Source organism: Orycteropus afer, unplaced genomic scaffold (genome assembly GCF_000298275.1).
Source record: "Orycteropus afer afer isolate SDZICR_OR568_19922 unplaced genomic scaffold, OryAfe1.0 scaffold00190, whole genome shotgun sequence".
In the NCBI taxonomy this organism is placed as follows: Eukaryota; Metazoa; Chordata; class Mammalia; order Tubulidentata; family Orycteropodidae; genus Orycteropus; species Orycteropus afer.
In genome coordinates this window covers 459,049-481,380 of record NW_006921777.1, presented here as the reverse complement: position 1 = coordinate 481,380, position 22,332 = coordinate 459,049, and the positions used below count along the sequence as shown (strand labels likewise).

The following is a 22,332-nucleotide window of genomic DNA, read 5'->3' as shown; positions in this document are numbered from 1 at the left end:
GCTGTGCATAGGGTCTCTATGTGTCCGAGATAACTCAATGGCGCCTAACAACAACAACAAAACCAACCCAAGAACTGAATAAGCCTGAGGTACCCCCTTATAGAGCACTAATCATTTAGTCATAGTATGTGGTAAGAGGAAGAAAGGTTGGGCAATCTACTTCCATAGTGATACTGCCTCAGAAACCTAAGGAGGGGTCGCTATGAGTTGGATCCAACTCCATGGCACATAACAACAACAACAACATGTGGTAAGAACACCTCCATTCTCATGTTACTTTCATTTCGTACCCATGTTGAGTTGCCTGGAAGGTGCTTCTATGTGGATAATGATTAGCATCCATTTGTTATAGTTACATATACTTAAAAATCCTAGCAATCTTATCAAGTAATGATGTTACTAATGTTATTTCATCAATTAGATATTTAATATTATTGTAAAAAAGAAATATCTTACATAATAAAATGAAAAAGAATACAGAATTTAAAAAGGAGTATATGTTATAAAGAAGAGGATAAGCCCAAAACTCCAGTGAAAAAGAAGAGTCAAATATGCCTTTTGGAATTTTGTTTGCTTTACTGAATCATTTGACTTCTTTGGTTTTGTTTTGTTTTTTAAATCAACTCATACAAACAGTTTATACTTGGTGATTCCAAACTCTTTGTAGTCATCCATAAAGAACCAAACATAATTACCACTGCTCCTACTCACATGCATTTGCCCATCCCAAAAGACTTTCCAAAGTGCAGGAGAAATAGGTTTGGATTATAAAGAATTTCACCTTAAAAAGTAAACAGCAGAGGTTCAGATTATGTAAACACAGTGTTCTTCTTCCACTGCTAAGTATGGAGCTCAAACCCTCACATGGCTATTTTACTTGCCCACAAACATGCCCCATCTGTGAAATTTTTCTTTGCTGTATCCTCGTTTCCAGTTTTGCACATACATTCCTACATTTTTAGTCAAGATGCTGGCAGTCACATACAGTCCATTTGGCAATGTGAGAAATGATTGTTGCAATTTAGCGGCTTCCCTACCCCCAACCTCCATCAAAAATGCTTTCCATTTAAATTGTAATAGCATTTCACATTATGTTTTTGTCTCCTCAAAGCACTCTGCCACCATTAATGAACGAAATCAGCCTTTGCTATTTTATGCTCTGTCTCATTAAAATGGGGCTGATTTTCTCTGTGGTAGTCACTTATGTAATGTTGTTTTCTTCTAGGAAACACCCCACTTAACTAATGTAAATTCATTTTTAAGTTGTGTGCTCACATAGAAAATTTTACCAGAATATATTTTTAATGCTGTGCCCTTATATACATTACATGAAGCACTATTAAACTATACAGACATTTTAAACTATAAAGACACATAAGCTCTTTAATGTAGCCTTTTCAAAGTACTTGTAAATTATTTATAAAGACCCCCTTAAGTAAATAAGTTACAACTGCCAGTAATGGGAATGGGAAATTGTTTCCTCTGTGAACCCTACTACTATTTAATTATTTGTATACTGATAAATTATTGACTTACTAGTGAAATAAGATTTACTCAATAAGTGCACAAGAAAAAGCCACAGTTGGCAAACTCCTTTCTCTGCTGCTACTGGACCACTTTACACAAGTGACTGAGTCCCATTCCTAGGAATCTGAAGTGGGAAGGAAATATGTCTCTGCAAATAAGTATATGCACACTACCAAGTTCAGACAGAGCTGGAACCCTGGAGGCCCTAGGAGGAGAAACTACATAAACATTGGGTAGTTGCATCCCAACTTCCGTTCTCCCTTCTTTTGACAAAGGCCTTCAGACTCCTGTTTGAGGAACTTATATTCTCCTACTGTTAGCTTGTGCTTAAAAGAGAAGTGGGCCTACCTTCGGCTCCAAAGCGAGGTCTCCCTGGCCCTCTTGATTGGTTCCGAAATGAACACATAACTCAGGCTTAAGCCACTCCATCTCATCACATTCTTTTCAACACAGGAATTAATATGTAGCTGGTGTTTCGTCTATGTTAGTCCAATCTAAGTCAACTTGGGACTTTTGCTGAGGATTCTGAGATGTAAACTATCTCTTCCCCTGGATGGGTAGTGTGATGATATGAGGCTCATAAGCTAGTGCAGTCATTTGCATTCTCAAGAGGAAAGCCTGAAACAACTTAGGGAGGCCACCATGCGGAACTTGAAGACAGCAGCATGGAAAGGACAGCAGAGACAGAGGACAGACTGAAGCCCCTGCTGACATAGTTGAGTCTGTAGATAGGGTATAGGCTGAGGTGCTGCAACAAAAAGACCGAAAATATAATATCTCCCTCATGTCCATCGGTAGGCAAGTGGCCAAGACTGGCAGACAGTTTTGGACCATAAGGTCATACATGGCCCAGGATATTTTTCTTAGTTTTCTACTATTCCCCTAGAGTATTATCTTCATGTTTTAAGGTAAAAGCTCATTCACCATCTTTATATCACATTCATGTTTCAGTTACAAGAGAAGAGGATGGAAGACAAATAGCTTCTTTCAAGGCAGGGTTTACCAACCTTAGCTCTACTGACATTTTGGGCCCAGGAACTCTTTGCTGTGCAACCCCTGGGCGCTACAAATGGTTAACGTTCTTAGTGCTATTTTGGCCCTCTTGTGCCACTCTAACAGAAAATACCACAAATGGACGACTTTAACAAACAGGGATTTATTCTCTTACAGTTTAGAAGGCTAGAAGTTTCAGTTCAAAGTGCTAGCTCTAGGTGCTAGGTGAAGGCCCCTCAAACTTGGGCTTCAGATCTGCCACTTGTTCTCCCAGCCCACCAGAGCTAGAGGCATCAGGTAGTCGCTGGCTACTGAGGCTGACAAACCTAAGGTCAACACATAAAATGGCACAGTCCAAAGATTATCAAACAACACAGCAGGCTGCTAGTTCAAGTCCAGAAACAGTCCCGAGATTGGCAGACAACATGGAAGGCCACTCACTGATGATTCAGCCAAATGCAGGATCCATATATGCCAAGAAGCTTAAGACCTTTCTCAAAGTATTTTCTTATATAATGGAAGCCAACCACTAAGGCAACTGCTCACAGCACATTCCACCTTGGAGATGATTACCAGTCTCATCATGGGGAATAACTATATCCAGCTGCCCAGCCACTAGAAACCAGGCCAAGTTGACACACAACCTTAGCTGCCACAGCTGCGAACCAAAAGGCTGGCTTCAAGTCCACCGGAGATGCCCCATTTAAAAAACAAAACAAAAAACAAAAGCCTATCCATCTACTTCTGAAAAATTAGCCATTGAAAACCCAGTGGAGCACAGTTCTACTCTGACGCACTTGGGGCTGCATGACATGGAGTCAACTCAACACCAACTTTTCTCATTTTTGCTGTGAAGGGGGCTGTTCTGTATGCTGTAGGATATTTAGAGGACTCTTTGGCCTCTTAAATGCTGAAAAACAAACCTGTTGCCCTCAAGTCAATTCCAACTCATAGAGACCCTATAGGACAGGTAAAACTGTCCCATAGGGTTTCCAAGGCTGTAATATTTACAGAAGCAGATTGCCATATCTTTCTTTCACAATGCAGCTGGGTGGGTTCAAACTGCCAATCTTTTGATCAGAAGCCAAGCACTGTAACTATTGTACCACCAGGGTCCCTAATTGTCCATAGCACCCTCTCCTCCGAGTTCTGACAATCAAAAAAGTCTCCAGACATTGTCATGTATCCCCTGGGAGATAAGAGTTCCCAGTTCAGAACCATCTTTTTAAGGATATGCTGTGGAGCTTACACACATCACTTCCATTCAGAGTCAATAGCCTGCACTTAGTCATTTGGCCACACTGAGCTGTAAGAATCTGGGAGAATTATTTCTAGCTGGTTACTGTGTGCCAAGTAAAACTTCAAGAGTTCTATTGCTAAAAAGGAGAGGAAAATGGATTTTAGGGGACAATTAACAATCTTTGCTAAAAAGCCCTGTGTCTGGACTTTTCTATCATGTAACCCAATACATTACCTTTACAATTTATACCATTTTGAAATGAGTCTTCAGTTATTTGAAACTCTGAGCCCTAATTGATACAATTATTACTTTACCTACCCAACAGTATAAGGTGAAATTTAGTGAACGTTTTCCAAAGCAAAAAGGATGAAAGGAATAATAACTCAAGTTACTCAGAAGCTGAACAAAGACCAAAAGGGATTGAGCAAAACAGGTGAAATGAGGCTATTTCTTATCAAGGAAAGTCTTTGGTTGGAATGGAAAGGCCTTGGTCACAAGGCTCACAGTCTCTGTAGTAGTTAAGAAAGAAGACTGTATAATTATGCAAAATTGTCAAAATGAAAACTGCAGGCATCTTGCATTATTCGGCTTTGAACTGCTGCTTTCTAGTTCTCATTGTAAATACAAAAAGCCTTTAGTGGTTCCTTTATTTCTCACACAAAAGATCATTGCTTACAGCCAGCTGTTTTGCAATTATATTTCTATGAAGTTAGCATAATTTGACATTATAACTGCCTAAGGGAAGAAGAGGGTGACAATGTTCCAGGGTATTATAGTAGGGTATGGAATAGTAATGGAGGGAAGTCCCATTTTACACATGAATTGCCTTCCAAAAATTCATCTTGAAGCTGATTGTTCTGAACTTAAAACACACTTCCCCATAGTACTATTGTATTCTGCAGATTACTGCAGAAGTCCTTGAATACCAGAAAGAGAGATGTACTGTGCAGTGGTGAGAAGGAAAATGCTGCAGGGCAGAGGAAGTTTTGCCTGATTTCTGCCCGAGAAATTTATCAGTAAAAATCTACAGGGAAGAGATGACTTTTCACCAAGCTCGATGGGAAAGCAAGAAAGGGCATTTCAGGCTAAAGGACAATTCAGAGACAAATTTTCAAATCCTCTGTAAGGAATAGTGAATACTATGAATAGGCAATAGGATTTGTGGAGATGAGACAAATAAGTTAGTATTGGGCTGTGAATGTCATGTTGGAGTTTAGTTTTTTCAGTAGGTAAGCCACTAACATTGCTAGTAAGAAGGTTGTTGTTGTTTGTTGTTAGATACCATCGAGTTGGTTCTGATTCATAGTGACCCTGTGTACAACCGCATAAAACACTGCCTGGTCCTGCACCATCTTCACAATCACTGTTATGTTTGAGCCTGTTGTTGCAGCCACTGTGCCAATCCATCTTGTTGAGGTTCTTCCTCTTTTCCACTAACTCCATACTTTACCAAACATGATGTCTTTCTCTAGGGACTGGTCCCTCCTGATAACATATCCAAAGTACATGGAACCAAGTAGCAAACATTCTCACTTCGAAGGAGCATTCTGGCTCAACTTCTTCTGAGCAATATGTTCATTCTTCTGACAATCCATGGTATAGTCGATATTTTTCACCAACACCATAATTCAAACGCATCAATTCTTCTTCTGTCTTCCGTATTCATTGTCCAGCTTTCACATACATATGAGTCTGTTGAAAATATGCTGGCTTGTGCAAGGCACATTTTAGTCCTCAAAGTGACATCTTTGCTCTTTAACACTTTAAAGAGGTCTTTGGCAGCAGAGTTGCTCAATGTACTACGTCATTTGATTTCTTAACTGCTGCTTCCCTGGGTGTTGATTATGGATCCAAGTAAAATGAAATCCTTGACAACTTCAATCTTTTCTGCATTTATTATGATGTTGCTTATTGGTCCAGTTTTGATGACTTTTGTTTAATGTTGAGGTGTAATCCCTACTGAAGTCTGAAGTCTTTGTTCTTCATCAGTAAGTGCTTTAAGTCCTCTTCGCTTTCAGCAAACAAGGTTATTCATGAGAAGGATGGTTTGATCAAATGTAACTTTAGCAATAATATTAAGAATGGTTTGAAATCAAGAACATAATGGCAAAAGAAATCGGATTTCTGACCTTGGCATGTGACAATGGATTATTAGAAAGAGCAAATCAACCAGACAGACAACATGAAGTAAAATTGCCAGAATGTGGTATTTTAGCAATACCTCCCATTGTTCATGGGAGGTAGAAAAGAAGAAACCAAAGATTATGCGAAATTTTGACTTTGTGGTCAAAGAGACTGAAATTATGGCACAAGAGAAAGTAGTGAGCTAAGTAGGTTTTCATCTCAAGGATAAGAGAAGAGTTGAGGTGGTTATGGCCTTAGAGTATAGCATATGAGCTGTACATATGGTTTTGCAAAGTTTGCCCATTTTGCCTCTGTAATTGAAGAAGAATTACTTATTTTGTACTTAGTTCCAAAGTCTTCCTCCAAAGTTTTATACTTTTCATGAGATGTATATCTATATGTTGATACTGTGCTAGTAATACCTGTAGTGTTGGTGAAGACATTGCATCCCACTGCCAGACACTGTAGTCAGGAATTTTGCATAGCAGTGGTAACAATAATTTTGAAGCATAAGGTTTCATTGTAGAATGCCTGAGAAAAGGAGTGTAGAGAAAAAAATCCTATTACTATGTGTTGAAATAATGTCAAATGTGATTAAACTCATAAAATATGTCCTTCAGAGTGTTCGGGAAAATGGAAGGAAAGCAGAAAATTAAGGAGGATCAGCTCACATTCAGAAGAACAAGGAAGTGTTTGGCAGAAGAGTGCCATCACAAAGCCACATAAGGTGGTATCAAGAGTTAGTGGCAGAGAACAAACTTTGGGATTTATTTTGATCCTCACTCCCAACTTCCTCATTCCTACTATCTCCAAAGTGGAAGTTGTCAAACCAAGCAAGACTTTGAGAAGGACAGTATTTGGAAGAGTAGAAAAATAGAGGCATAAATATGTCATCACTCTTTTCACTCCCCTGACCAAAAGAGAATGACAAATTCAGTGCACCCAAGGTATATATATATATATATATATATATATATATATAATGTTGACATGTAAGATGGGATTCAGTTCCTGAAGGTCAATGGAAGAGATACCACATTCTACCAAGGGCTGGAAATTGGAGTATCAGGGCTAGATCAGCCTTCTAGGAATTGGTTGATGGAGAAACCCTTCAGAAAGGAAATTTCTATCAATTGATGTACCAGACACTGAACAATAATGTCTGGATAGGGACAAATGAATAAAAGAGTGGAACCAAACCACAGATTGTTTACTCCATGAATTATAGTCAAAAGGGATGGCCCACTGGCAGGGCTGTAGAATTACTCTTCACCTTTATAGTCACTCACAGGCTGGAGTTAACCAAGTAATCATGAAAGCAGTAAAAAAAAAAAAAAAAAAAAAGCACTGCTGTCAAGTTGGATTTGACTCATAGCGACCCCTCCTTGGGTTTCCAAGGAAGTATCACTACGGAAGTAGATTGCCCAACCTTCCTTCTGAGGAGTGACTGGTAGGTTTGAACCACCAGCCTTCTGGTTAGCAGTCAAGTGTCTTAGGCACTATGCCACCAGAGCTCCTAAAACCAGTCAAGGAAGGTCTATATCCTTCTCTGTGAAAATGGCCACTGAGACCAAAGCATTCATATGGTCACTATCCTGGGATCCTCTGCACTCCATTAACATAGCATAGGCAGTGCTTCCAGATCTCTACTGTCTTGTTGCTAAAGTACAATAAGTAGTTTGGCAAATCATTTTTGTAGCTTTCACACAATGATTTGCTTACTCTCCATAGAAAAGAATGGAACAAGGAAAGGAGGAATTCTAAGGCTAAGTGGAAACCAAGAAGGAAGAAACCAGACTAAAATTTTCTCATGATAGAAAGTAATTAACAGAAAAAATTAAACTAGGAAGTGTATCTACTACCCTGGCCTCAAAACCAACAATAAATTGTAAAGCTGAAGGATTCCTTTTCTCCAATTCCTTGTTTTATTAGCATAAGGAAAATAGATAATTCATTCATAACATGTCCAAGTGTATCAACATCAGCTGGCCTCAGTATCTGGAAAACCAAAATCCACAGCATCAAGGGTATACATCTTTACAGAAGCAGACTGCCACCACTTTCTCCCATGGAGCAGCTGGTAGGTTCAAACCACTGACATTTTGGTTATCAGCTGAGTGTTTTATCTATTGCACCCCAAGAGCTCCTTCAGTATCTAGAAAGAAGGCTTAATGAATCATAGTTTTGACTTGCACTATGCTGCTAATGTGCCATTGAGTTGGCTCTGACTCACAGTGACCCTACACACAACAGAACGAAACACTGCCTGGTCCTGCACCAGCCTCAGAATCTTTGCTATGCTTGCGCCCCTCGTTGCAGCCATTGTGTCAGTCCATCTCACTGAGGGCCTTCCCCTTTTCTGCTGACCCTCTACTTTACCCAGCATATCTTCTTCTAGGGACTGGTCCCTTCTGATAATATGATCAAAGTATGTGAGACGAAGTCTGGCTATTCTCATTTTCACACTTTGCTAGGGCTTCACTAACAAGATTCCACTTAGAACTCTGAGTTTAACTTTTTAGCTATGTTAATTTGATCTATTGACTTCAACAGTGGGATAAAACTGTACAGAATATTGAATTAGTTTCTGTTCTCACACTTTGAGACCAGCACGTATAAGCAATACTGAAAGAACCTCTTCTTTTCCCTTTTATCTTGTATATGATTAAATTCTTCATTAATGAACCAGTTGCTTAAAATAGGTATGCTTCTTTCTGGTAATAAATCTGACACTTGGCACAAGTTAGCTCACCTCTGCAGTAAATAAGAAGTTTTTCCATTTCTAATGGCCAGCTCTGATTAAGCAAAGTAAGTTGGGAGAGAGTAAGATTCATAGCTGCTGACTTAGATGTTAGCCCTATCATAAAATTATGGTAATAATTATTAATAATAATAATATGTGCCAGGCATACTTTGAAGCATTTACCATGTAGTAACTCAATTTCATCTTCACAATTCTATAAAATACATATTGTTATTTACACTACTTTAGAATTGAAGAAACTGAGGCTGAAAGAGATTATAGAATTTGTCCAAGACCACACACCTAGTGATTCAAGTTAGTCTAGCTCCGTAGTCTGTACCTGTCATCTAAATTGTCTCTTCAACACATCACAGAGAGCAGTGGGTTTGGAGTTAGAAGACCCCAGTTTCAGTTCTTAGAAAAATCAGTATTTTTGAGCTTCAATTTCCTCACTGGGATTGAAAATTAAAGGTGATGATACAATTGCGAAAAAACACATATGAGTTCCAAGACCCCCTGCAGATACCACAATCTGAAGATGTTCAAGTTCTTGTAAAAAAAATGTAGTATTTGTATATAAACTATGTATATCATCCTATAGACTGTAAATCATCTTTAGATTATTTTTAATACTGGTGCAGTGCCTAAGGCATTTGACTCCTAACCAGAAAGTTAGTGGCTCAAACCCACCAGCTGCTCCTCAGAAGGAAGATGGGGCAATCTACTTCTGTAAACAATTACCACCTTGGAAACCCAATGGGGACACTATGAGTCAGAATGGACTCGATGGCAGTGAGTTTGAGTTTTAATACAATATAAATGCTATATAAATAGCTCTCTAAGCACCCTCCTAGCCTTTGAGGGATTGTTTTGACCACTTGATTGCTTCCCCTGCCCTCCCCCCCCCCCAATATTTTCAATCCCACAGTTGGTTGAATCTGCAGATACCGAACCCTCAGATCTGGAGGACTGACTCTGTGTAAACTAAGTATAAATACCAAGGAGCATTATTATTTTAAAATTTATACTGACTCTTACTTTAAAAATCTTTCTTGGTTAACATTTCATTCATTTTCACAAATTTTACCATTGATACTGAAACATCTGTACTAATTACATCTTTGGATGATGAAATTTTTGGTGGTCTTGGCTTTAAAAAATAGTAAATTTTTTTCTCATGTCTTTGTGTGTGTGTGTGTGTGTGTGTGATTTGGGTGAAAATTTACAGCGCAAATACACTTTCCATAGAGCAGTTCACATACACATACACTTTGTCTCATGACATTGACTACAATTTAGCACAATGCAACATCTCCCCTCCCACTTCCTCCTGATAGTTACCTCTTCCCTGTGACCATCCCTCCATGCACTCCTACCCCCTGAGCTGTCTCCCTGTGCCTGGGCAGCCCTTCCTTATCTCATGCTTATTCTCTCCAAGGAGTGTATCTACCTCAAGTAAATGCTAAACTGATATGCCTGTCTATTGTTTGGCTGGAAGCCACAGGTGTGCGTTCAATTCCAGACCTGAAGGGCAGGTAGGGGCCATAGTCTCAGTGGTTCCACCAGGCTCCCTCGGGCCAACAAACCTATTCCCCGCTAAAAAAAATAGTATTTTTTTTAAATGCATTTTATTGAAATGTGATTTATGTACGTGAAATACACAAAACTAAAGTGACATGGGTCGATGCACTTTTTTTTTGCAGTGTGCCCTCCCCTCCCTTCCCACCCCTAGCAACCAACAAAGAAAGTTTCCCTCCATATATAAACCTTTCCTTGACCCTCCACAACAATGAACTAATACTGTATTTGTTTTTCTGTGATTGACTTATTTCTCAGCATAATGTCTTCCAAGTTCATCCATATCATGCGGTGTTTTGCAGACTCTACATTATTCTTTAGTGCTGCATAGCATTCCATTATGTGTAGGTACCACAGTTTGGTCATCTACTCTTCTGCTGATGGTCATGTAGGTTGTTTCCATCTTTTTGCTATTGTAAATAGTGCTGCGATAAACATGAGTGTGCATATATCTGTTCCCTCTTGGCTCTCAGCTCTCTAGGATATATACCTAGTAATGCGATTGCTGGGTCAAATGTTATCTCCAATTCCAGCTTTCAAAGGAATCACCATATTGCTTTCCACAGTGGTTGTAGCACTTCACAGTCCCACCAGCAGTGTTTGAGAGTCCCAATCTCTCCACGTCCCATCCAGCATTTGTTATTTTCTGTCTTGTTGAACTTTGCCATCAGTGCTGGGGTGAGACAGTATCTCATTGTTGTTTTGATTTGCATCTCTCTGATGGCCAATGATTGTGAGCATCTCTTCGTGTATTAGTTGGCCACCTGAATATCCTCTTTGGTGAAGAGTCTATTCATGTCTTCTACCCATTTTTCAATTGGATTGTTAATTCCTTTGGTGTTGAGGCATTGGAGTTTTCTACAACTCTTAGAGATAAGTCCCTTGCCAGATATGTAATTATCAGCAAATATGAATTTGTTGCTGTCATTTTTGTTATGTTCTTTTTCATGGTGTCGATTTCTTTGTTCCATATAATTTTCTATGCTGAGCTTGTTTTGTTTATGTATCGTGTTATCAATTCTTTTGTTGCTACTGTTTTAAAACCCACTGCCTTCGAGTCAGATCTGACTCATAGCGACCCCTCTTTGGGTTTCTGAGGCAGTCTCACTATGGAAGTAGATTGCCCAACCTTCCTTCCAAGGAGTGGCTGTTGGGTTTGAACCACCAGCCTTCTGATCAGCAGTCAAATGCCTTAGGCACTCTGCCACCAGAGCTCCTTTTTGTGTGCTATAGAAGTGTCCATATACATTATAGAGCTAACAGGCAACAAAGTTATGATAATTTCTAAGCCACAACCAAGCACCTTGAGGGAGTGAGTTGCTGTCTGTGGACTCGGGATCATGGTTGTGTGGAATATCAAGCTTAATTGGCGCAACAGAACACACAAAAACTTGTTCTACATCCTACTTTGGGAAGTAGCAACTGGAGTCTTAAAAGCTTGCAAGTGGCCATCTAGGATCCAACTATTGGTCTCTCCTTGTCCAGAGCAAAGAAGAGTGAAGAAAATAAAAAATGTATGGGAACAGTTAGTACATGGGTCTAATGCACAACAGGAACCTTGGCCTACACATCCCTGAGACCAGAAGAAGGAGATGGTGCCCCCTACTACTGTCAACTACTCAGAAAGGGATCAAATTGGTGATCCAGGATAGAGTGGGAGAAAAATATGTGCAACAAAATTCAAAGACATAAAAAAGACCAGGATTACTGGTCTGAAAGAGATTGGTGAACCCCTGAGACCATGGCCTCAAATTATCCTCCAGGCCTGGAATTGGACTCACTCCTATGGCTTACCTCTCAGTTAAACAACAGAGAGGCCTACAAGCTGAACAAACTATACTAGGGAGATGCACTCCTTAGAACAATCAACCAGGGAGACCACAAGGGCAGTATTTGCACAGGAGAAAGCTAGACAGGCAGGAATGCATAGGTAAGGAGGACACAGAGAAGGGGTAACCACAGGGAAGAGGTGGGAGGAGAGCTGTTACTTTGTGGGGATTGTAATCAGTGTCACGAAACAAAATGTGTATGGACTGTTGGATATAAAATGAATCTGCTTTGTAAAACTGCACCCAAACCATAATTTAAAAAAAGTTTTTAAAAATCTGTAAAGCACACACACACATACGAAAAAAATAAAATTGCTGGTGATTGTATATGGAATCATTATATGGAATTTCATGGAAATGACAAAATAGGCTGTAATGATATTCACTAATGTTGCTATTGCTTTCCTGAGTACAGCTGCTGGACAGGATGTATGGCATCACTATCTTTGTGGTTGCATAGCTTCATTCTGTTCACCAAAAAGGGTACATTTAAAGACTGACAACCTTCTTCAACACCATTTAGATAATCCTTGTTGCTGATAAACAGACACAAGGCTGGGAACACTTCACTTTCTTCACTTTGTTAACTTCTCTTAAGTTTTTCTTTTTTTAAAAAAAAAAAAAAAACTTGGTAGAAAGGAAAATCTCTTTTAAGATGTCTCTCTAGCTCCTAATAGTGCATGACTAACTTTTCACTCTGTAAAATGATGGACTGAGGTCAGAAAAAAGGTTATTCAATCTTAATAAGAAATACACTGCAGATAAAATGAGTGCAGATTCATTGACACCTTTTGGATAATTTTCACTCTATCATTTGGTTTTGCTTTCGATGTTGCACTGCTACCTTTCATCTACCATTTATCAGGTTTTCATTTTGTCTAAAATGAGCCTGGTTGGACTTTATTACCTTTCTCTCATAGTAGCTATTATGATTTGGAGATTTTTCAAGATATTGTGATGAAATCACCCTCAAAATTTTGTATACTGACAACTCTTTTGAATGTACTATGTTGGTTTTTTGTTTCTAATGTTCACAAATGTGGTAGGCAGTATAATATGTCCTCCCCCACCCTCCAGACAGCCATATCCTACTCTTCCGATTGTGAACATAATCACTTTACATAGCAAAAGAGACTTTGTAAAGTGATTAAAGTTAAGGACCTTAATATGGGAGAGTCTCCAGGATTTTCCAGGCTGGCTTCTTCTCACCTTCAACCTTTGCAGCTGAGCTTAAATGTTACCTCCTCAGAGAGGCCTTACCTGAGTACATTCTATGTAACAATTCCATTCTTACCTTACATCTCACCACTGAAAAAACAGAAAGAAAATTAAAACACAATTGCTGTGAGTTGATTACTACTTATGGCAACCACCCACCATTTGTCCCTGGTATTCTCCATAATTTGTCTGTCCTGCTCTTTTTTTTCTAGAGCACTCTTAACTTGTACTTTCATGTTTTTACATTTCTGTACAAGCTATTGTCTGAGTCTAAGCCTGCATCATGAAGACAAGGGCTATTTTGTTCACTACTCTTCTCTAGCACTTAACTTAGTGCCTAGCACATCATAGGCACTCAGCTAGTGTTGGTTGATTAAGTGAATGCATGATGAATATATGAATGAATGAATGAATGGATCTTTTGTCTTCTCTCTATTAAGAGTTTATTCCCATATCATGATGTACTGCAGCCAGTTCTTTGCTAACTAATGAGATACAATTGTTAAATTTTTAGAAATTTTGTAAGCCAGCTGTTAAACTGTTGCTAGCTTGAAATTGGCTATGGAGAAAGTATTTGTACCATGGACATTGGCAATATTACATATCAAAGAACTTTTCAAAGAGCTAGTTTACCACTGCTCCTACTTTCTAAACACAACTGTAAATATTGAAATATGACAAAAACCATACCTCACATCTCACTTAAAGTCTTAAGATAATAATAATAATTTCTTGAAATTAAAAAGAAAAACTAAACATATGCTATACAATTATTTACCTGCTGCAAATATTTGGTCTTTTATAAATTAAATTATGATGTAGATCTAAATTATGATCTAATCCCCTAAGATTTTTGTTTTGCTTTTCAGATCCTTATGTGAAGATTCATCTGATGCAGAATGGCAAGAGGCTGAAGAAGAAAAAGACAACAATTAAAAAGAACACACTTAACCCCTACTACAATGAGTCATTCAGCTTTGAAGTACCTTTTGAGCAAATCCAGGTAATACCAAACATAATTTTGCCTTTCCGTTCAATTTCATTCCTTCAGACCACATGAATTATACATACAGACCTTATAAATTATCAGTGTTCATGAGTTCATTAGGGCTGCCGTTCTCATTCCCATGCACATTTGATGCTCGAGTTACCTCAAAAGGGAAACAATAAAATATAAAGCACAGGGTGTGCTGATTCATTAGCCAGAAACAGCTGGCCTCTTCTGCTTATCAGAAATAAAGTAGGAAAAAGAAAATCAACAGAACAAGTCTGCTAAGTAAAAAAGTGCATCCACAAAAGTTAAAAGGCCAAAAGAAGATGAGTTTTAACTATTTACCACCAGGCCATAATATGTAATATTCCTTATCACATCTTTATAGCCAACTGATAGAGATAAGAACAACATGCAGCATCTTTTGTCTTTAATTATTAAATGAGGAAAATTCAGCTAAATTGATATTTTTGAGTGTTTAAATTCAACTTTCTGTGTCTAAGTTGAAATGGATGGATATATTTGTAAATATGAAACATTAATTTGCTAGACAATAATGGTTATGAAAGGAAATATTCTACTAAAATAGAATGTGATTAACATGTTCACAATAGGATGCTACATACAGCCACAGTGATAAATGTGTCTTATTATTTAGGGATTTTTAGAAATGTATTTAAATTTTGTCACTTCATATTTAGTGAAACTCAGAATCAGAAGATCATATCCAATAATTACAGGCTATTTCTTACTAATTTTTAGTGAGGTTCAGAGATTCAAACTCCTTAAAGCTATTACATTTTATTTATACATTTTAAAGGTTGGCAGTTCGAACCCACCAGCCACTCTGTGGAAGTAAGACCAGGCAATCTACTTCTGTAAAGATTTACCACCTCAGAAACCCAGAGGGGGTTGCTATGAGTCAGAATCAACTCGATGGCAGTGAGTTTGGTTTTTTCCCCTTTCTTTTTTGAGTGTAAAAGTTTCCCTATGACTTGAAGGAGAAAAGGGAAGACATACAAAAATCTACAGCATGGAATTTAAAGTCCCAGAATTTTAAAAGTCAGCAAATATTCTTGAGTTGCAAATTTTTGCTTTTAATATATTTTTAGAATATAATATCTTATGAGTGAATCACACCTCCATTCATGAGGAAAGCTAATATAATTGCTGCATTTATTGTGTATTTATTATATGCCTAGATCCAAGTTAAGCATTCTACATATGAAATTAAGTGAAGCATTCTCCATATGTAATCTCATATAATCCTCACAATAACCTTATGAGAGGGGCCGTTATCCTAGTTTTATAGATAAGACACTGGGGCTTATAATTTTCTCACATGCAAAATAGGAACAATAACAACATTCACATCAAATGAGATTATGCATATAAAGCACTATGACGAGTGCCAAGCATAAGGTACACTCAGTAAATGGTTCCAGTCATTATTATTATTCACAATGCTGATATTGTCTCTTTTTAATATTTGTATTACTTTTCTAAGGCTGCCATAACAAATTACCACAAGCTGGGTGATTTAATAGAAATATATTTTCTGATATTGTTGTTGTTATGTGTCATCGAGTCGGACCTGACTCATAACGACCCCTCCTTGGGTTTCCGAGGAGGTATCACTATGGAAGTAGATTGCCCAACCTTCCTTCCGAGGACTGGCTGACGGGTTTGAACCACCAGCCTTCTGGTTAGCAGTCAAGTGCCTCAGGTGCTATGCTACCAGAGCTCCCAAGATGGGAGTTGCATGGTCGGGCCGCATCCGCACCTGGCCCTAGAAGTCCAAAATCATAGTGTTGGCAAGGCCATGCTCTCTCTGAAGACTGTTGTTGTTATGTGCCGTCAAGTTGGACTCAACTCATAGCAACCCCTCCTTGAGTTTCCGAGGCACTATCACCACAGAAGTAGATTGCCTAACCTTCCTTCTGAGGAGTAGCTGGTGGGTTTGAACTGCCAGCCTTTTGGTTAGCAGTCAAGTGCCTTAGGCACTAAGCCACCGGAGCTCCTTCTGAAGGCTCTAGGGGATAACATATTTCATGCCTCTCTCTTGGTTTTGCCCAATCCTTTGCATTCCTTGGCTTGCAGCTGCATCACTCCAGTCTCTGCCTTTGATGTCACATGGCATTCTTCTCTGTGTGTCTGTGTGTCATCTTCTATTCTTATGAGGACACAAGTCATACTGGATTAGGGCCTACCCTAAAGACCTCATATTAACTTGATTACATCTCCAAATGTCTCATTTCCAAACAAGGCCACATTCACAGGTACTGAAGTTTAGGTCGTCAGCGTATCTTTTTTGGGGACACAATTCAACCCATAGCAATATTTAATTAGAAAACTAATCTAGCAATAAGATTAAAGCAGTTTCTAAATAAGTGTTGTCTAATAGTACTTTCTGCAATGATGGAAATGTTTTATCATCCATACTTACCACTATGATGGCCACGAGCAACAGATGGCTAATGAGCACTAGAAATACGGCTAGTACAACTGAGGAACTGAATTTTAAAGTTCATTTAATTTTAATTTATTTAAATTTAAACAGCCATATGTGGCTAATAGCTATTGTACTGTATGCTGTAATTTGAAATGACCAAAAATCATCTATAATCCCACCATCCTCAAATAGCTTTAGGTTTTTATTATAACCTTTCTCTTATATAGCATCATGTGATGCCAAATTGTACATGCTACTACTCTCAACAGCTGCTTTATTAGTAACTGACATTGAAGAGGACCCAGCCTCCCTGTCCCCAGTCACTTGTTCACTAGCCTGAACCACTGAACCCACTGTTTCAGACCCACTGGCAAACCCTGAGGACACTTAATTTTCTCCAACAATTTATTTTGCAATATTTGTTCAGTGAAATTTTTTTTGTTTTTAGGCCTTTTTTCTTTTGGAACTTATTCCTTCTTGGCTTTTTTTTTTTTTTTTTTTAATTCTGCAAAACAATATAAGCCAGAGCATTGAGATGGAAAATCTTATTGTAAAGCTTCTCCTTGGAGCAACAATTCTATCTTTTTAAAATAAATGTTCTTCTTCAACTATAAATGACAGCTGATCCAAATATATTGAAAGTGAAGCACATTAAAAAGACCTGTTGGGTTTCTGAGGCAGCATTCTGGAGGAGATAACATTTTGTCAGGATAGATAGACCCTTGAAGAACATTAGGCATGAAAATAACAGGCAAGTGTTTGACTGCATTCCTTCTTTTCTGCTCTTGGAATCAATTTTTCCCCCCAGAAGGCTATCTTTTCTTTCTTTCTTTCTTTTTAAAGAGAGAAAGCAATTGAGTATCTCACATGCTAAAATGGGGGTTTAAATATCTCCCATCATGAGGTTATAGGATTATCTGATTGTCCTTCTGTCTTGCTTTATTCCTAAGAAATGTACTATGACAGAGGAAAATATGCTGATTTCCAAAAGCACATGAAAGTGTTGCCCCTTCCCTTTCAAATGTGTATATAAATAAAATACATGTGGAGCTAGAAAAATTAATCCAAGGCCTTCACAAGTATATTTTTTCTTGAGTGCTACTAATCAATGCATTCCTAAGTGGAATAGTCAAAACTCATTCCAGACTCTGAAAACCCCTATTACCTTTGTGCATAGTGTCGTCGTCCCCCGACACACCCATCTCCATTCCCTGTGATGTGATTGCATCCTGATGAATTTGCTTAGGAAAAGTTCTGAGAGCCAAGGTGAGCCTAGTCTCAATTCCAAATGCCTCCCAGTAGATATATAATTCCTTCGATAATGGAATCAATCCAATACTGCAGTAGTGAAGGTGGGAGTTTGTCTCCTTTATTTTCAGTGTATTGCATTTTATACTCTAAAGTCCACTTCTAGAAGTGACCATTTTCTCTGTACGGAAGGCTGTACATCAGTGACATTTCTCAGCACAGAGGTGCAGTAATGCAGTTCCCAATGCAAAAAGACCACTCACTAATGGGTGATAACTCATCTGGATCTTCAGCTACACCTCGATTTTATAATTCTACTTTCTGCTCTTTTTTAACTCTGGCTATCAAATGTTATGTATTTTAATTTCTTCTAAAACTCTCCTTTTATCCTTATATTCAATTTCTAGATTGGCACCATCACATATTCCAACTAAGCAAATTCATTGCTTAAGAAGGACAACTAAAATGTGCTTTTAAAAAGTGTTTCTTTCATACTACGACCATATAGATTTTCTTTCAGCCACTGCCCTAGTTATGTACTGCTGCTATAACAGAAATAGCACAAGTGGGTTACTTTAACAAACAGAAATTTCTTTTCTCACAGTTTCCCATTGGTATGGAATTGATTCAGACTCAGAAACCCTATAGGACAGAGTAGAACTGCCCCATAGGATTTCCAAGGTGATAATCTTTATGGAAGCAGACTACCACATCTTTCTTGCAGAGGTTCTAACCACCAGCCTCTTTGTTCATAACTGAGTGCTTTAACCACTGCCACCACCTGGGTTCATTCTCACAGTTTAGGAGGTTGGAAGTCTGAATTCAGGGTGCTGGTTCTAAGAGAAGTGTGTCTCTGTGGATCCTGGAGGAAAGTCTTATTTATGTTGAGCTGCTCCTGGGAGATCTTCATATGGCTTGGCATCTCTCTTCCCTCACATCTGCTTACCTGCTTGTTCAGTCTCTTTTATATCTCAAAAGAGATTGATTTAAGACACGCCATACATTAATCTGCCTCATTAACATAATAAAGACAACCTATTCCCAAAGGGATTATAAGCATAGGTATACATGTTAGGATTTACAACACATATTTTTGTGGGATACAATTCAATCCATAACAGGCAGTTCACTCATTTCAAAAAGTAAATTCTTCATAAATCCTCAAAGCCTGATGGAAGCACTTGAAGTATAAGCCTGTGTGGACTACAAGGTCACTTCCATGGTGTCATTACCAGGTATGCAGTTTGTTTTGTTGTTGTTATGTGCCGTTGACTCACAGCGACCCCTCCTTGGGTTTCCGAGACAGTATCACTACGGAACTAGATTGCCCCATCTTCCTTCCAAGGAGTGGCTGGTGGGTTTGAACTGACAGCTTTCTGGTTAGCAGTCAAGTGCCTTAGGCACTATGCTAGAGACACAGTAGCTACTCTAAATGTTTACTGAAAGAATGTATGAATAAGAAAAAAAGATATTTATTACTTTTTAAAGACTTTCACTCTATTATAACATTTTATACTCACGATAATCATAGTATTAGCTGAAATTGTATATTAGTTTTATGTAAAATGCTGGCTTGGAACGGGATTTCTGTACCTGATTGCTACATCTGATTGCTTTGGGGATTGTAATTGAGAACAGTGCCAGAAATTTCACATCTGAAACAGTAATGGATTTAGAGGTTAACTTAAGTGGACACCAGTAGCATGACATGGTAGTTTAAAGCAAGGGCTTTGGAGACCAAACTCAAACCAAACCTAACTCACTGCCATCCTGTCATTTCTGACTCATAGAGATCCCCACTGGGTTTTTGAGGCTGTAAATCTTTACAAAAGGAGATCACCAAGTCTTCCTTCTGCAGAGTGGCTGGTGGGTTTGAACTGCTGACCTTCTCATTAGCACTCAAGTACTTTTTCCACTACACCACCAGAGCTCCAGAGACCAAACTACCTGTCACTCATTCTCTATATGACCTTGAGCAGATTACTGAATTTCCCTGAGCTTCAGGGTACTCATCTGTAAAATGGCAATGTTAACAGGATCTATATGACCTCAAATCAAAAAGCTGGCAATTCCAACCCATCAGCCACTCTGCAGGAGATAGGTGAAACAGTCTGCTTCCTTAATGATTTACAGCCTTGGAAACCTAATGGCACAGTTTTACTCTGCCCTATTGAGAGCTCTGGTGGCATAGTGCCTAAGAGATATGACTGCTAACCATAAGGCTGGCGGTTCAAACCCACCAGCCATTCTTTGGAAGGAAGGTTGGGCAATCTACTTCCATAGTGAAACCATCTCAGAAACGCAAGGAGGGGTCACTATGAGTCGGGTCCAACTTGACGGCACATAACAACAACAACATTGGGCAGCAATCTACCTCCATAGAGATACTGCCTCAGAAACCCAAGGAGGGGTCGCTATGGGTTGGGACCGACTTGATCGCAGTGAGTTTGTGGGGATTTTTTTAGTTAAAGGGTCACTATGAATCAGAATCGACTCCATGGCAGTGGGTTTATTGTGATAAGGAACTGAGTTAGTTCATGTAAAAGACTTAGAATAGTGCCAAATACACAATAGAAATTAATAGTTTGATTATTTTGATACTGATGGTGATGATGATGATGTAACCATGACTAAGTAGGAATTGGACTTAGGTTTCATATTCAAATTATTTTAAGCCTTGTTCCAGTAATTGGAGATTGAGTCTTCTTATTTCCAATTCCTTAGATCTCAAGGAAGCCGGCTGATTAACATTTCTTCTGTGTCCTTTTCAGAAAGTGCAAGTGGTGGTAACTGTATTGGACTATGACAAGATTGGCAAGAATGATGCCATCGGCAAAGTCTTTGTGGGCTACAACAGCACCGGCGCGGAACTACGACATTGGTCAGACATGCTGGCCAACCCCAGGCGACCCATTGCCCAGTGGCACACCCTACAGGTAGAGGAGGAAGTTGATGCCATGCTGGCAGTCAAGAAATAAAGGAAAGAAGCCGCCTTTCTGCATTTGCCCACATAGTGCTCTTTAGCCAGTATCTGTAAATACCTCAGTAATATGGGTCCTTTCATTTTTCCAGCCATGTGTTCCTAACACAATTCAGTGATACTTCAAATCCTGTTTTAATTTGCACAAATTTAAACGTAGAGCGTCCCTAAGCCCTTCATCATACCACTGCCCTCCAAATCTACTCTTCTTTTAAGCAATATGATGTGTAGATAGAGCATGACTGAAATTATGTATTGTATCACACCGTTGTATATACCAGTATGCTAAAGATTTATTTCTAGTTTGTGTATTTGTATGTTGTAAGCGTTTCCTAATCTGTGTAAATCTAGATGTTTTTAATAAGATGTTCTATTTTAAACTATGTAAATTGACCGAGATATAGGAGAGCTGATAATATATTATATGGTAAATATAGTATCGTCTGCATTCCCGCAAAAATATCAACTTGTAAGGCACTAGCACGGTTAAACTGACATCTTAAAGGACAACTTAAACCTGAGCTTTCACTTGAATCATTTGAGTACCAAGATATGCTTACACCACATATTTGGTGGGTGAATCCAATTTTATAGAATTCCTTCACAGCCAAATTAGCATGATCTGAGCAGCATCCTGGCTGACCTCAAGGAAGTAAAGCCACAAACCAGAACAGCATCTGTCTGTACATATCTACAAAGCTAAAATCATGGCTTCACTCTTACATTCAAGAAAGCAATCAAACAGGAGTCAATGGTTTCACATTACTGCATATAAATCAACAACACGATGGTGTTCCGTGTGTGTGCGCGCGCACATTCGTTTGGGGATGGTGGGGGACTGGGAAGAAGCTGAGGGAGAAGTCAGCACTTCTGAAATATTGCCTGACTATTTAAAAAGAAAAAAGTGGCTCTCCATTATCACCTTTATATAAAATGTGCATCCTGTGAATTCTGTTCCAGATTTCACATTGATAATAATCCTAAAAGGTTTGCACATTAGACTTTATAACAAAATATTTTATTATGAACCAGATTAGAAGGAATGCAGAATATTTTTAACACAGCAATCTGTGCTTATTACACAAAATTGCTTTGTGGTAAACAGTATTGTAATCCCATCAAAAGATGAAAAAACAATTAGCCATAGTTCTGAATGCACTTCAGTTAAGCCAAAAGAGACAGCTAGTGGTCTTTTTATATGCTCTTTTTACTTATGTAAGTTTTAATTTGTCCTTTAAAAAAAAAAGGTGAAACAAAATCAAGAACAAGTTCTAGAAAACTGGAGCAACCTCTTATGTACACTAGATGCTTGATTTAGGAGGAATTTTTAAATGTTTTCAACGTTAATCTATAGTAAATGGCACTATTATGAAGCTACTAGTCATTCCATAAGAGTCTTAAAGGACTGC

General features: G+C 38.5%; 1 protein-coding gene across 1 annotated transcript in view; it reads left to right on the top strand.

Moving 5' to 3' along the window:
- SYT1 (synaptotagmin 1) overlaps window positions 1-20,921 on the top strand; it is a 280,496-nt gene extending 259,575 nt beyond the window's left edge. Inside the window, exons 7-8 of the mRNA XM_007947552.2 lie at window positions 14,122-14,255; window positions 20,715-20,921. Coding sequence (XP_007945743.1) covers window positions 14,122-14,255; window positions 20,715-20,921 — 341 coding nt within the window. The remainder of the gene's footprint in view (window positions 1-14,121; window positions 14,256-20,714) is intronic.
- The last annotated feature ends 1,411 nt before the right edge of the window (window positions 20,922-22,332 follow it).